This window comes from Amphibalanus amphitrite, unplaced genomic scaffold (genome assembly GCF_019059575.1).
Source record: "Amphibalanus amphitrite isolate SeventyFive unplaced genomic scaffold, NRLGWU_Aamphi_draft 000555F_arrow, whole genome shotgun sequence".
Classification (NCBI taxonomy): domain Eukaryota; kingdom Metazoa; phylum Arthropoda; class Thecostraca; order Balanomorpha; family Balanidae; genus Amphibalanus; species Amphibalanus amphitrite.
The window spans coordinates 287,997-300,571 of record NW_024882049.1 but is presented as its reverse complement, the minus strand read 5'-3'; the positions used below and the strand labels follow the sequence as shown (position 1 = coordinate 300,571).

Below are 12,575 nucleotides of genomic sequence, written 5' to 3'. Positions count from 1 at the left end.
TTGAACCACGTACCGTTACCATGCACATAATGGTAGCAGCGAGGTACCCTTTCAATATACTCTTATCTTGCGGGTTTGGTGAAAATGAATCCTCCAGGAGGTGGTAAAAAAGTTTTGAGTGCAGTGCAGTTTAGAAATGACTTCAGAGGCAACCCCATGAGTGCTCATATATGTGACTTCGGAGGCTGAAAGTTCGTCCTTTTTCAAATAAAAAGACGTCTTTTTTGTTTAGCTAAATAACGCCACCGCAATTAATTACAAGCAACAATCCTACCAGCTCCTCGTCGTCTCAATGTAACTCTTGCATGAGTGGGACCGCTGAACCATCCTTCGTATAGTCCGTTGTACCGCCTACCGTACCATCCATTCTACGGTCCGTGCTTCTGTCCGTGCTGCAGCAATCTCACGCCCCCACGGTCCCGGGCTGCGCCACGGGCGTGGTCACGCGGCGCCAACGTCGTAGGCCGAGTGGCGCAGTTCGTGTCCCAGACCCTACGTCGTGACCGTCTGCGGCACTTCAGTCCCGGGACACGGCGACCGGACATGGACGGAGGAGCTGGGGAGGGGAGGGGGACCGAGAGAGGGGCGTGCCTTACATAAGTGGATCTGTGACGCCGTGAAATTGAAAACAGAAGAGGGACGATGTCACTTTGCATCAGTTAGTATTTAATTTACCGATTCGTGTATTTCGAAGCTATTGGTTTACACATTCCACCATTAACGATTTTTTACCTATTTCTTAGCTTATCAATATTGCAGCTCAAATCAAACCCAATAAATATACCTTCTTTGGGTTTAACAGCTATTAACTTTTGGTAGCATGCTTTTGTTGAGTTTTGATGAAGCCTGCGATAAGCAATTCCCAGCCATAAAGTACTTCGTTCGTCTTCGTATTCTCTCAACCACCATTTCTCTATCGTTATAGCAGTGCCATTGCACGATCATTCTATGCCCTGCCCGGCGACTGCTCCTTTTCTTATCCCTTCCATAATCCCGCCATAAACACCCACAATATCCGGCGGAGCTCATCTCGCCCACTCCCCTCCCCCGTCCCCCACCGCCGCCCCCACCGCCGCCCATCGGTCTCGATGCGGGCTCGACGGGTCGACGATGACGCCTGGGACTAGAGGTCTGCACCGGCCGGCTGCAGCCGCGGCTGGCTGCAGCCCCACGGCTGTGGGCCGGGGCGGCTGCAAATATCTCCAAGAACACGGCTACGGCTGTGGCCACGGCTGTGATATTTCCAGCTCAATCTTAAGTGCTAAAATATAAAATTTTAAATCCTTAATCTTACATTCTAATAAGCAGTCTAGCCTGTAAAAATCATGCAAAGGATGCCCAGCAACATTGAAAGTGGTGAAGCCTTTGAAAACCTGTAATGGTTTTACCATTTGCTGTGGGGGAGTTTGCACTCTGGTACAGAATACTAATTATAGGTACCAATTGTTCCTTCATCATCAAGAGCTTGACAGTTTCAGAAAATGCAACATGCTGCATTGTCACATCCCTCTCAAATCAATCTCACCTGGTCATTAGGAAAGCACCTTACAGCTATTGAAGACGAGCGTTCAATAATTCTTTCAGGTAATAGAAAAAGAAATCACGCCTCGGTAAAGGCAGGTAAAGGCTTCATAAAATATTATCTAAAATAACTCTTATAAGCATTTCTGGATTTTCGGCAAGTCCAATTACATAATATAAAACTGGCGCTTTATGTTCTAACTGGTGTGTTAGTGACCGCTAACAGAAAATGCTGATCAACGGAGCCAATGGAATTAGATTATAAGTGAGCATGAACCTTACTTACGGCTAATTCACATGATGGTGAAAACCTTGAACACGTAATTCACATGACGGTGAAAACCCTGAACACAATATTTCTTACGCGAGCTGTTGACTTTACTAATAAAATGACGTCTTCTTCTGAAAATGTTAAAATTTGATACCTAACCGTTGTTTGAGAGCAATTTTTAACTATATAGCATTAGTATTTAATAATTGTAATTTTTATGGCTGTTTATAGTGACAAAAAACAATTTATTGCCACTTCTTTGCTATTGACGTCATTAAAAACTCAAGTAAAATTTTTGATTGAAAGGCAATTGTGGCTCGCACGTCCTTGGGGATTTGAGCGAAGATCATTATTTGGAAAAATCAAAATAGATGAATGTTTTTCTTTCTTGGATGCTCACTAGTGTTTTGATGCCTTGCATATCAAATTAGTTTTAGACTTGCTCAGAAGGCTGCGCTAAGCCTGGCATATCACACCCCAGAAAATATGCAAGGTAAGAAAGAAGCAAGAGTTTTGACTAGACAATCACTGTTTGACAGTCCATCAACTTCAGTTTCATTTTCCATACCTAACATTGATAATGAAAAGCACCAGGGTCTGTTCTGTCCCACAACCATGCTTCAGGATTTGGCATTTGATTTCTACACTGCTAGTGCTTCTATTCTGGTTCGTTGTTTATGTTTTCTGTTGATGTAGGTATCTACCTACCCATCTTTCTTAACCCCTTGCAAGGGCTTGTGTAGGCATGCGTTGCGCATCAGGCTTCAGGCCTTCGGCCTAAAGCCAGATACACAACCACTTAACCTATGATGCTTCATGAGCTTGAGAATCTATAGCCCATTGCAATGTGCTTTTTGCTATATGTTTCAACTAAAAACAACTTAATATTATATACTATTTGGTTGCATTTTATTGAAAGTATCAACGGCCGGCTGACGGCTGGCTGCCCACAGTTTGCCACGGCTGTGGGCGGCTGTGGCTGTGGAGCCACGGCTGCGGGACGGCTAGGCTGTGGAAAATTGCAGCCGTGCAGAACTCTACCTGGGACCCACGTCGGTCGGCTGTGTTTTCGGCCGATTACAGCTATATTACATGGCTGGGCCAGCCCGATATCGCGGGCCGCTCGAACCCAGCCAACATTGACCCGCCGGGCGTGACAAGAGTGCAGTGGCGCGGGAACCGGGGGGGCTAGGGGGGGCTGAGCCCCCCCAGCTTTTCGGCTGGGGGGCTCATAATGTATTTGAGCCCCCCCCCCCCCCCAGCTGGAGGAATCGAAATCGAAAATCTACCAACATAATTTCATAGATTCATACATTGGCGTGGGAACCGGGGGACCGGGGAGGGGGCAGTGGGGGAAGCTTGCCCCCACAACTCTGCGGCCGTGGGGGCGGTGCCCCACAACGTTTCATGAGGCCAGGAACCGTTGGGCAGCTTGTCCTCCCCAAATTAGGGGTTGTGGGTCACAAAAGAAGAAAGCATGCAAGTGAAAAATCCACCTACCTATTTCACTGGCTCGGCAACTCATTTGGCAGATTAAAACCTTTACTCCAGGTTGCCAAAACGGTAGTTTCTTCACTCAGCTGAGACGGAATACCTCACTTTTTGAAAATATTTTCGTTTTTTTGTTGTTGTTGAAAAAGCCAAGGTCTGAAAAATAAGAAGCCTAAAACCGGTGAGAAAACTAGATTTGGGGGTACCCTAGGTTGATTTCTATTATGGTTCAGCCCCCCCAGTCTGGAAGAAGTTCCCGCGCCACTGCAAGAGTGACGCAGAAACGTCTGCCCTCCGGCGGCGGCGTAGGAGCTTCTGCGACGAACTATGGAGCGGCGTATGAAACGAGTTGGGCTCAAGATCAAGGTCATTTATGCATGCCTGACCTTGCAATGTTTCATGTTTGGCATGGTTATGAATTTAGGCATCTGGCAGTGGCATACATGTATTTAGTGCGCTTTCTGAACGACGTTATGAGCTTTGCGAGTTTCGTGGCAAGTATAATCAAAGCAGTTGTTCTTAACATAATAATCTAACACTGTTGTAAGTAGACTTGCTTTACTCTGCTTCGGTTCTGTCCAATTTACATATACATTTAGCCATCTCATGGAGCTGAGGAAGCGGGAGGGGAAGGGGAGAATCGATCCGGACCGAACCAACCCCCGACCGACCACGGGCGGCCGAGGGTGGACCCCTGGTGGACCCCTGGGGCCGTTGGGTCTTTGGCCCTCGGCCCCTGACCGCTGATGCCGCCGCCGCCGCCATCACGGCTCCTGGTGTGCGGTAGATAGACCGGACCCCTTCGCCGTCGCGCGGCCGTTCGCGTCAAGATGGATCACGACCGATCACCGGCATACCTACTGTGCTCGCTAATACAAAATCCGAGCTGGCCGCGGCGCCGGGCCGACGGCGCCATGCGTTCTCGGCGCCTCCTCCGCCGGCCGCCCCCGCCCCCGCCCCCGCCCTCGTCGGCGGCGGCGGGGACAACACATTGCCGAGACATCTCCGAAACCGACGACTTGGGGAGGGGCGAGCGCCGGTGCCACGGTTCTCCTGCGAGCAGATCGCTACCCCTCCAAGTATGCGCTAATAAGGCACCGGAGAGAGACAGAGCGCATAGTTGGAGCAGCGCGCGATAATACAGGGGGCCCGCGGCCGCCCCCACCCCTCCCCGCGCCCCGCTCCCCGCCGCCCCCATTACGACCCCCACCGGTGTTTTAGGCGAGCAGCGGCGTCCGGAGCGGAGGGGTGGCGGCAGCCCCAGCAGCGCCCTGCCGGCCGCCGCAGCCACCCTCCCCTGCGCCGGCGCGTTGCAGGCTTGCAAGCTGCATTGATTGACCCACTGAGAGGGAAGGGAACCATGCCCTAGGGCGGTGCCCCTGTGGCTTTGTTCGGCGCGCGCAGCCCTCCCAGGGTCGCGGGCGGGGAGCTGCGACCGACGGCTGGGTGGGGAGGGTGACCGGGCTGGGGAGGGGCTGCAATATGATGCCAAGAGACGCGCCCGGCGGAAGCAGGTGCCTTTTTGTCATGAGGGCGGGCATGCGCTGGCACGGCCGCCGAAATGGTTACGAGGTGCGTGCTGACACGCAAAGGATTTCTTGCGCGGGGTCTGTTTCCCGGTCCCGTTATCGGCGAGGAAACGACACAAAGGCGGTATGCTGTTTTGCTCGCTAAATTATTGCGATGTTGACACACTGCGATAATATGATAAGATATATCCATTTCTGAGTCCCTTGAAATAGGACCCTCTTCCTTTCTGTTGGAATTGCCACTCCAATTCTGACCCTCGCAGTGCACGGCCTTTCTCAGTCTCCCCTTTCTTCAAACATCCTGTCCTCATTGGCATTTACCCATCAGGCCTTTCCAAACGCCCTGCTATCGGTAGGGTCTCCGTATCTCTTTCTCTCGCCCTGGGAACGGCTCTCCCTTTCCTCCTTATCTGCCGGTCCGTCTCGCTATCTGCCCCGCTGTCCAGTGGTCTGTTGACATCGGTGATGCTCCCTGCCGACTGCGTGTGCGTCCCACGCTTCGACGGTCTCCACGCACCGCTGACCCCCCCTCCCCCCTCCCCCTCCCGGTGCGTGGGACCTGCTCTCGGACGGATGCTAACCACCGCCTGGCAACAAGAGCCGCGCGTAGGGGACAGGTGCCGCGGTGGAGACGGGTGGGGGGGGGGGGGGGCGGATCACAAGACACCGACAGTGTCCAATGGCTACACCGGACATCTATCCACACAACAGCCGGTCGGTTCTTTAACTCAGCTCTCAACCCTGAGACCATTTCCGTCACTGGAGCTGCAGCTCAGCCACCGTAGCTTTGCGATATGAGCTGCCGCGGCCATCAGAGCTTCACGAGCTGAGCTTCATCAACCGCGCGGCCACACCCGATATATCTGACACCGGAGAGGGCCCGAGCCTACCTGAGCCTGCCTTGCCTGTCTCGCAGGTTCCGCCGGTTGTACGGTACGTCGGTAGTACACCGTCTGTCGTCTGTTATGTCGGCGTAAACAGACACATCCGGTCTCTACGCGACCAGCCGGAATACGCGCCGGTCGCGGCGGGGCGCGGCGGGGCTCTCGCGGGTGGGCGGTGGGCGGCAGTCTGGGCCGCGGACGCCGCGGCGGGTTGGTCGGATACCTTCAATGGGGTTTAATGAGGCGGGTGCGTCACGGTTGGACTTAACCGCCGTCGGCAGGGTCACGTGGTAGTACTACCTGTCCGTAGTACGCGCTCGGTTGTACAACTGCGTGTGTGTGTGTGAGAGAGGGGCGGGGGCGGCGGCGGTCGCTCTCGCCGTACGAGTGGGGCGCGGCCGTCTGTCTATGACGTCACCACCCGTCTGGACGGCGGCCAGTATCGATCGGCGGGCTGGCGCCCCGTGTCATGGCCGCACCACCCATCCCGGCGCGACTCTAGACCGGCCCGGTCACCGCGAGGGGGTCAGGAGGGGGGGGGGGGGGAGGCGGTGACAGGAGCCAGCCCAGCCCCCACCGGTCAATGGCGAAATAGGCTACTACTGCCGCCGGCAGTTACGTAAGATGCCGTTTTTTGTCGCCGGGCGCCCGGGCCGTACTCACGAGCCCGTACGCACGCTCTCTGAGGCCAGTCGCCAAGGCCCCCGACAGTCGGTCGTTGCCGGGCGCTCTGCCCCGCCTCTCAGTCATTATCTCCCATTCGTCGAAGCCCTTATCCGGCGCCCCAGGCGCGTGAAACACTTGATTAAGCTCCAGTGATATATTTTACTCCACATAACTATGCCGTTCGGGCTGCTGCTACTACTCTACAACCGAGAAAGCAACTATCCGCACACAATATAAAACTAAGTACTACTCTCCTGTCTTTTACATGTAGCACACGGTCGATCCAGGGAGCGAAAGGAACATGTTCAATTTGGCACACAAAACAATTTAGCGCGGCGGCGATTCGGAGCTTGTTTACAATTCCGGGTGCATCTTGAGCGCCCTCCCCAGGAACCAGGCTCTGTGTTTAATATAATTACTCTATGCTTTGTACTAGCGCCCGTTCCTGGGGACGGCGCCGAGAAGAAGCACCGGGCGGCGTCAAAATGCGAGGCAAATGGTCCCATGTCGCCGGGCGGGGCGCGCGGGCCGCTCCGGCGCGGCGGCCGGGCGGCCCGCGCGCCGGCCTCGGGCGGCGGCCAGAACACGCGCGGGGCGGCGCCGAAACGGGACAGGTCGGGCTGGCCTGCCGAACACACATCTCACCCGCACACGCACACACACAATGTCTGTACAGGCGCGGACCCGGCCGGCCAACACGGCCGGCCGCCCCGCACACTAACAAACCACACACAAAATATATCGATAAAAAACTACCGGGCTCTTAACTGTAAATACACTCACGGCATACACATTGTGCGCGCGACCACAACACGGGCGGCCGGCCGTCGCAGCTACCTCAGGGGCGCACGCGCGCGCGGCCGGCCAATGCCCACCTTCCACGAACAAACGATTCAAAGCGTCGCCGGAGCGACCACAAATTTTACGCTCACCAGCACCGAAATCATGACCAAGCTGTATATACAGGGTGGCAGCCGGGGCGGTCAGTGCGCCGCCGGGCGAATTTCGACGGGGGCCAGGAAATTTGTTGCTAATGACTATGTGTACCTGAGAGGCCGGCTGTGTCCACATTACTCACTGTGCGGTCCAAGTCTGCCGCGCCGGTTACAGCCTACAGAAGCGTGCAATCCTAGCACACACGTCGTTCACTTCATTTCTCTCCGCCTCCGCTCTTCCAACGCTGCAATCTGGCGAGACTACAATTCGAAGAACAGTCTGCGCCTTGAGCAACAAAAGGGGGCCGAAAAGACTCGAAAAGCAAGGCTTTGTCACCAACGTAACTACCTTCACCAGCAAACAACAGAAAACACACTTCCAAGCTCTCTTAAACTAAACAAGCTTCTCGTTAAAAGCAAACTAACCATCCAACCGTTCAAGTGTCTCATGGGTGATGCGCGAACAGGCGAACAATGACAGGAGATGAGCTGACTCCGACGCACAAACACTGTCCTCGCCCTCGCTCCTCTGCCGGGACCACCGCAATGTGAAATTGATTCGAGTCCAGGCCACGGCCGCGGGCGCACTGCCGGCTCAGTGGCAGACGTTGCGCTGCAGCAGCTCGAGTCGCCGCTGCAGCGTCGCCCGCTGCTCCTCCAGTCGTCGCTTCTGCTTGTTGAGCATCTCCTCTTTGCTGCGCAGCATCAGGCAGTACTTGGCCGCTTCGCGGAGCACGGTGATTTTGGGCGCCTTGTCGTTGCCGGCTGTGTCGGGTACCAGACGGCGCAGGCTGTTGAGCGCTCCGCGCAGCAGGTCGCGCCGCATCCGCTCCATATTGTTGTGGTTGTTGCGCCGCTCCGGCGGCGCCTGGTCGTCATCGGAGGGCATGCGACACCGGTCGGAGCGGTACTTCATGGCGCCAGTGGTGCGCTTTCGCGCCTTGAGCGGCCGGTGCAGCAGCCTCTCCTGCAGCGCCTGCGAGTCGACGGGCGCGCGCCGCCGCGCGTGGTGCCGGCCCGTGCGCGCGTCGCTGTTGTTGTCGTCCTCTGCGGGAGGCAGAAACGACTGTTAGTGGAGGGCGGAGGAGGCGGCATAAAATACACAAATACACGTCCCCCAGACACCCGGTCAGACGGCCAGCCGTGCCGCCGCACAGAATGTGAGCGTACGAGCCAGACGGCGGCGTAAAAAGCCGGGCCCCGCCCTCCCACGCGCACATCTTTTTGCTGGTGGCCGCGGCGATGTGACGGAGAGCGCCGAGCGCGCGTCGGCCGCCGAGCAAAAACGCTACCGCTCTCACGGCCGGCCGGTGCCCGGGCGAGCGGCGCACCTCCATTCAGCGGTGGTGGCCGCTGTTACCACGCGCGTGCCACCCACACACGACTGCCGGCCAGACAGACGCCCCGCCGTCGCCGCAGAGCGCTATTTTGGTCGCGAGCGGCGCGACGGCTCTCTGACGCGGCTGGCCGGCGGTTCTCTCTGCTCTCTCACGGCTGGCAGCGGTCTCGAGCAGACGCTCCGTGTCGACGACCCGACGGTCGGCCGGTCGGCCAGACGGGCGCGCCGCCGTCACCGGGCGGAAGCGGCGCACGCGCACGGCCGGCACGGCAGCGTGCATCGATTGTCGACGACCGCGTGCGAGCGGCTACTACGCGCCGCCACGAGAGATCCCGCGTGGCATCGATCTCCCGCACACGAGGGCTCGCCGTGTTTTGAACGGTGACGGCGGCCAGACGGCGGAAGCTAATGCGAGTCGGGCAAAAAATCCACATCGCCTTCCGGCGCCCACTCGAGTGAGTGCGGCCGGCGGGCGCCAAACAGCCGGCCTTGAACTTGGCCGCGCGCGCGAGCGCCGAATGGGCGGCACGGAAGCGCGACGGCAATTACCCACGATCTCGCGCCGGCCGTAGTACTACATCGTTTGTTTTTGTCGTACCGTCGGCTACGCCACGGCCACGGCAAAAAGTCGGCGATACTACGGCGCCGACAGAAAAAAATTGGCCCACCCCGGGGGCTGGTGTGTAAATAACCGGCGATCGGCAGCCCACACCTTTTTCATAGATGGATGACTGGGCGCCGGGGGTAAGGGGCAGGCTCTGTCAGGGGAGGACACGCCGCGACAGCCGGCTCCCAGACCACTGATGGACCCGGAGCGTTCCCAGGACTCCGCTGACGGCCGCTGAGGAGCGCAGTGACTCGCCCAGTCACGCGGAACGCCGGCAAGGACAAACAGCGCGCCGGCGGCGGACGTGCCGGCGCACAGGCGGCCAGTATGCGGCGCCGAGGGCGCAGCCGCCACCGTCTGTAGCCGCTAATGAGCTCTCGCGCGTCAACAGGTCCATAAGCGGGCGATTTTCGCGCGCGCGCCGCGCAGAGGGGAGCCGCTCTGACGCGTCTCCGCGCGGTTCGACCCGCCCGGAACTGGCAACGGTGTTTAAACGGCCGCCGTCTCTGCCCGGCCGGCGCGGCGCCGTGCACGGTACGCCCTCGCTGCCGGACCGGTCTCCGTGCCGGCCGGCGGTCAGCATTCCTCGCGCCGCTCGGTTCCCGCCAAAACTCAGCGCAGCCCCGGCGACCGGACGACCGCCATTGGTCGAGACGGCGGCCAAGGTCAAGCTCGGCCGGCCGGCCGGCCGGCGAGTACAGCCCCCGGCCACGGCTGCCGCCGAGCCGGCCGGCCGGGATTTACAGAGAACTGGGCGGGCGGCCGACCGGCGACCGGCCCGATCGGCACGCGCCCACCGCTCCCCACCCATTGATATCACCCGCACAGGAGCGCGACGGGATAAATTATACCAGATAAATGAGATAAATGATGCGAAACTCACCTGAACTGGACTCTGACGGTGACGGAGACGGTGTGAGGATGCCGATGCAGTTGGTCGCCGAGTAGCTGTGATCGCCCGAGTAACTGCTGTCGCCACTCGGTGAAGGGAGCGCCGGTTTGGACTCGGGGCGCAGGGGCGCGCGCGCCACCTTCACACTGAACTGATTGCGCTTCAGCAGACTGCGACCACTGCTCACCGCCGCGGCCGGCTTTTCGGGCACGGGAGAGAGTCTCCGCTCGATACTCTCCTCCTTGGGCACGCGCTGGATGAGGTCATCACTGTCCGTGAAATGCGACTCCGAATCGGTCTGCGGAGTGTCGGGCCGGCCGAAGCCCACATCGCTCTCCACACTGAGCGCCGGCAGCGGCGAGGTGCCCAGATCGGACATGTCCAGGCGGTGGGCACTGCTGCTGCTCCACATGCAGTCACTGATCACTTTGTCCGTGTGCTCGACAATCACTTTATCCTGGGGCGCGGCCTTCTCGGCCATGTTGAAGATCTGGTTGATGTTGACGCAGCGCATCTCGTCCTGCTCTGGCTCACCGAGCTGGTCCTCGACGTCGGACCACTCGAGCAGAGGCAGCTGCGTGTGACACGGGATCATGCCGAGGCTGCTCAGGTGGGTCTCGGTCGGGCCGCACACGTCGCAGCCGTCGCCCGGCTTTCCGGTACACATGTCGCCGGCGCCGTCCAGAATCGGGTAGAACGGGTACGGGTCGATGGCCGACAGATCCTCCACCTTCACCACTGTGTTCAGGTCGTCCATGCAGAAATCTTCACGAATGCTCCAGTCACCCATGATGTCCGATGTTAAGTTCATTACTGAAAAGGAGAACAAGACGTCATGGACTGAACTGAAATACAACTGATGAAATGAAGGAGTAATTTTCGTTTATAAGCAAAATAGGTTAAGAAAAATATATAAGTATTATTGATGCTTATAAAAATTTGAAGAAGAATGGAAGACAACAGTGTTTAAAATTTTTGAGGTATTTCGCTTCAAGTCTTCTGTCACGTGGCAGAACAGCCATGTAGCTATTCTAAATAATAGAAAAAAATGCGAGAAAAGATAAGTTATTGATACATTTAGAATATGGGTACTTATAATTTTTCACACAAAAAACACAAGTGTCAACAAAAATTTAAAAACAGCAAAAAACTATTTTTTGGAGAATCAAACGACGCTGTGCTTACCTTCAAAACAGCATAACCAGAAGAAACCACCGAATAACACCAAACACCACCCAACAAACAGTATGGAGTAAAATCACAATCGTATCCGCGAGCCGCCGGTCTGCTGGAGAGCGAGCGCGCGCACGTCCACCACGCAGGAGCTCGCGAACTCGAGTGACGCGTCCGCTCGGAAACCGACGCAGCACACCCGAGCGCGGGCGCTTCTGCTGGCTTTTTGGCGGGACCGTCAGGTGGCAGCACCGTACGGCGACTACTCGCGGCCGGCCGCTGTTGCTACGGGCGGCCCTTACTATGGAGTACTATGGACCGGCGAGCGGCGAACGACGGCGGGAGGCGGGGGGCGGGAGACTCACCTGGCCTTTCGAACCGAGGCCAAACAGCCGAGTAATTAGATTTCGTAATGAGGGAAATGTGTTCAGCTGTAGTACCTCCGACGACAAGCGAACTGCTGCAACGTATCATGTGTTATGTTTCTGCGAATGCCTGCAGCGGTAGTGGATCGATAAAGACCAAGCTGGCAAAACGTTACGGCTGATCATGCAACTTGTCGCCGGAAGGCCCTACCCGATAATACCACGTGGCACGTGCCAATCTTGCTGGACGTAAACAATGTTTATCACGCTGCAGGTAGGCCGCGATTATGAGCCGGTCGAGGCCAAGTTGAATGACCTCAAAAATTCAGGTCAATTTCAACATAAGCTTTTTTTTTTTTTTTGAATTTTGCATCCCCGCTAGCACAAGGCTATAGCAGGGGAAGGGAAGTTACTTGCTGGCAATTAGCCAGATCTTTTGTTTTACGTTAAGTTAATTGCCGGCTATTTTATTCCGGCCCACAGAGCCTATTTTAAGGGAATTTGACTGGGGGGGCAACCTGGAAAATTGTCTCTAATAATCCATCAAGGCCCTCGCCCGTATTGGTATTTTCCAGCTGCGAACGTATATGGGGGGGGGGGGGGGGTCCGTTGGACCTTCCCCCTTGCCGTTTCGACCCTGCTCGAGCTAGAGCTTCGTGGAAAAAACGACCGTGTTGCCCGTGATGAAAGGAAGCCGATGATACCCAATTTTAACCCTCGCCGACCCTGGCCGACACAGGGGGGAGGGGTTGATGCAACCCCCTTAAGGTTTTTTCGCGAATAACTCGCGTAAAAAGCTGCCGATTGCAACGAAACTTTCAGTACCCTCGCATTTATCAATTTTGCACCTACCCTGAAAGTTTCATGACCCTGACCCAAATGACCTTTGACCTGTGACCTAC

General features: G+C 56.7%; 1 protein-coding gene across 5 annotated transcripts in view; it reads right to left on the bottom strand.

Moving 5' to 3' along the window:
• Positions 1 to 6,504: 6,504 nt before the first annotated feature.
• LOC122393824 (myc proto-oncogene protein-like) overlaps positions 6,505 to 12,575 on the bottom strand; it is a 29,152-nt gene continuing 23,081 nt past the window's right edge. The window contains exons 1-4 of one of the 5 annotated variants that reach the window (XR_006258762.1): positions 11,321 to 11,582; positions 10,127 to 10,948; positions 6,941 to 8,344; positions 6,505 to 6,889 (exon numbers count right to left, since the gene is read on the bottom strand). Coding sequence is in view for 2 of the 5 variants with exons in the window: in XM_043390225.1 (XP_043246160.1) it covers positions 7,893 to 8,344; positions 10,127 to 10,948 (1,274 nt within the window). In the remaining 3 variants the exon portion in view is untranslated. Of the gene's footprint in view, positions 8,345 to 10,126; positions 10,949 to 11,320; positions 11,788 to 12,575 lie in introns of those variants that run through there. The other 4 variants (XR_006258761.1, XR_006258760.1, XM_043390226.1 and 1 more) reach the window with 4 other exon arrangements.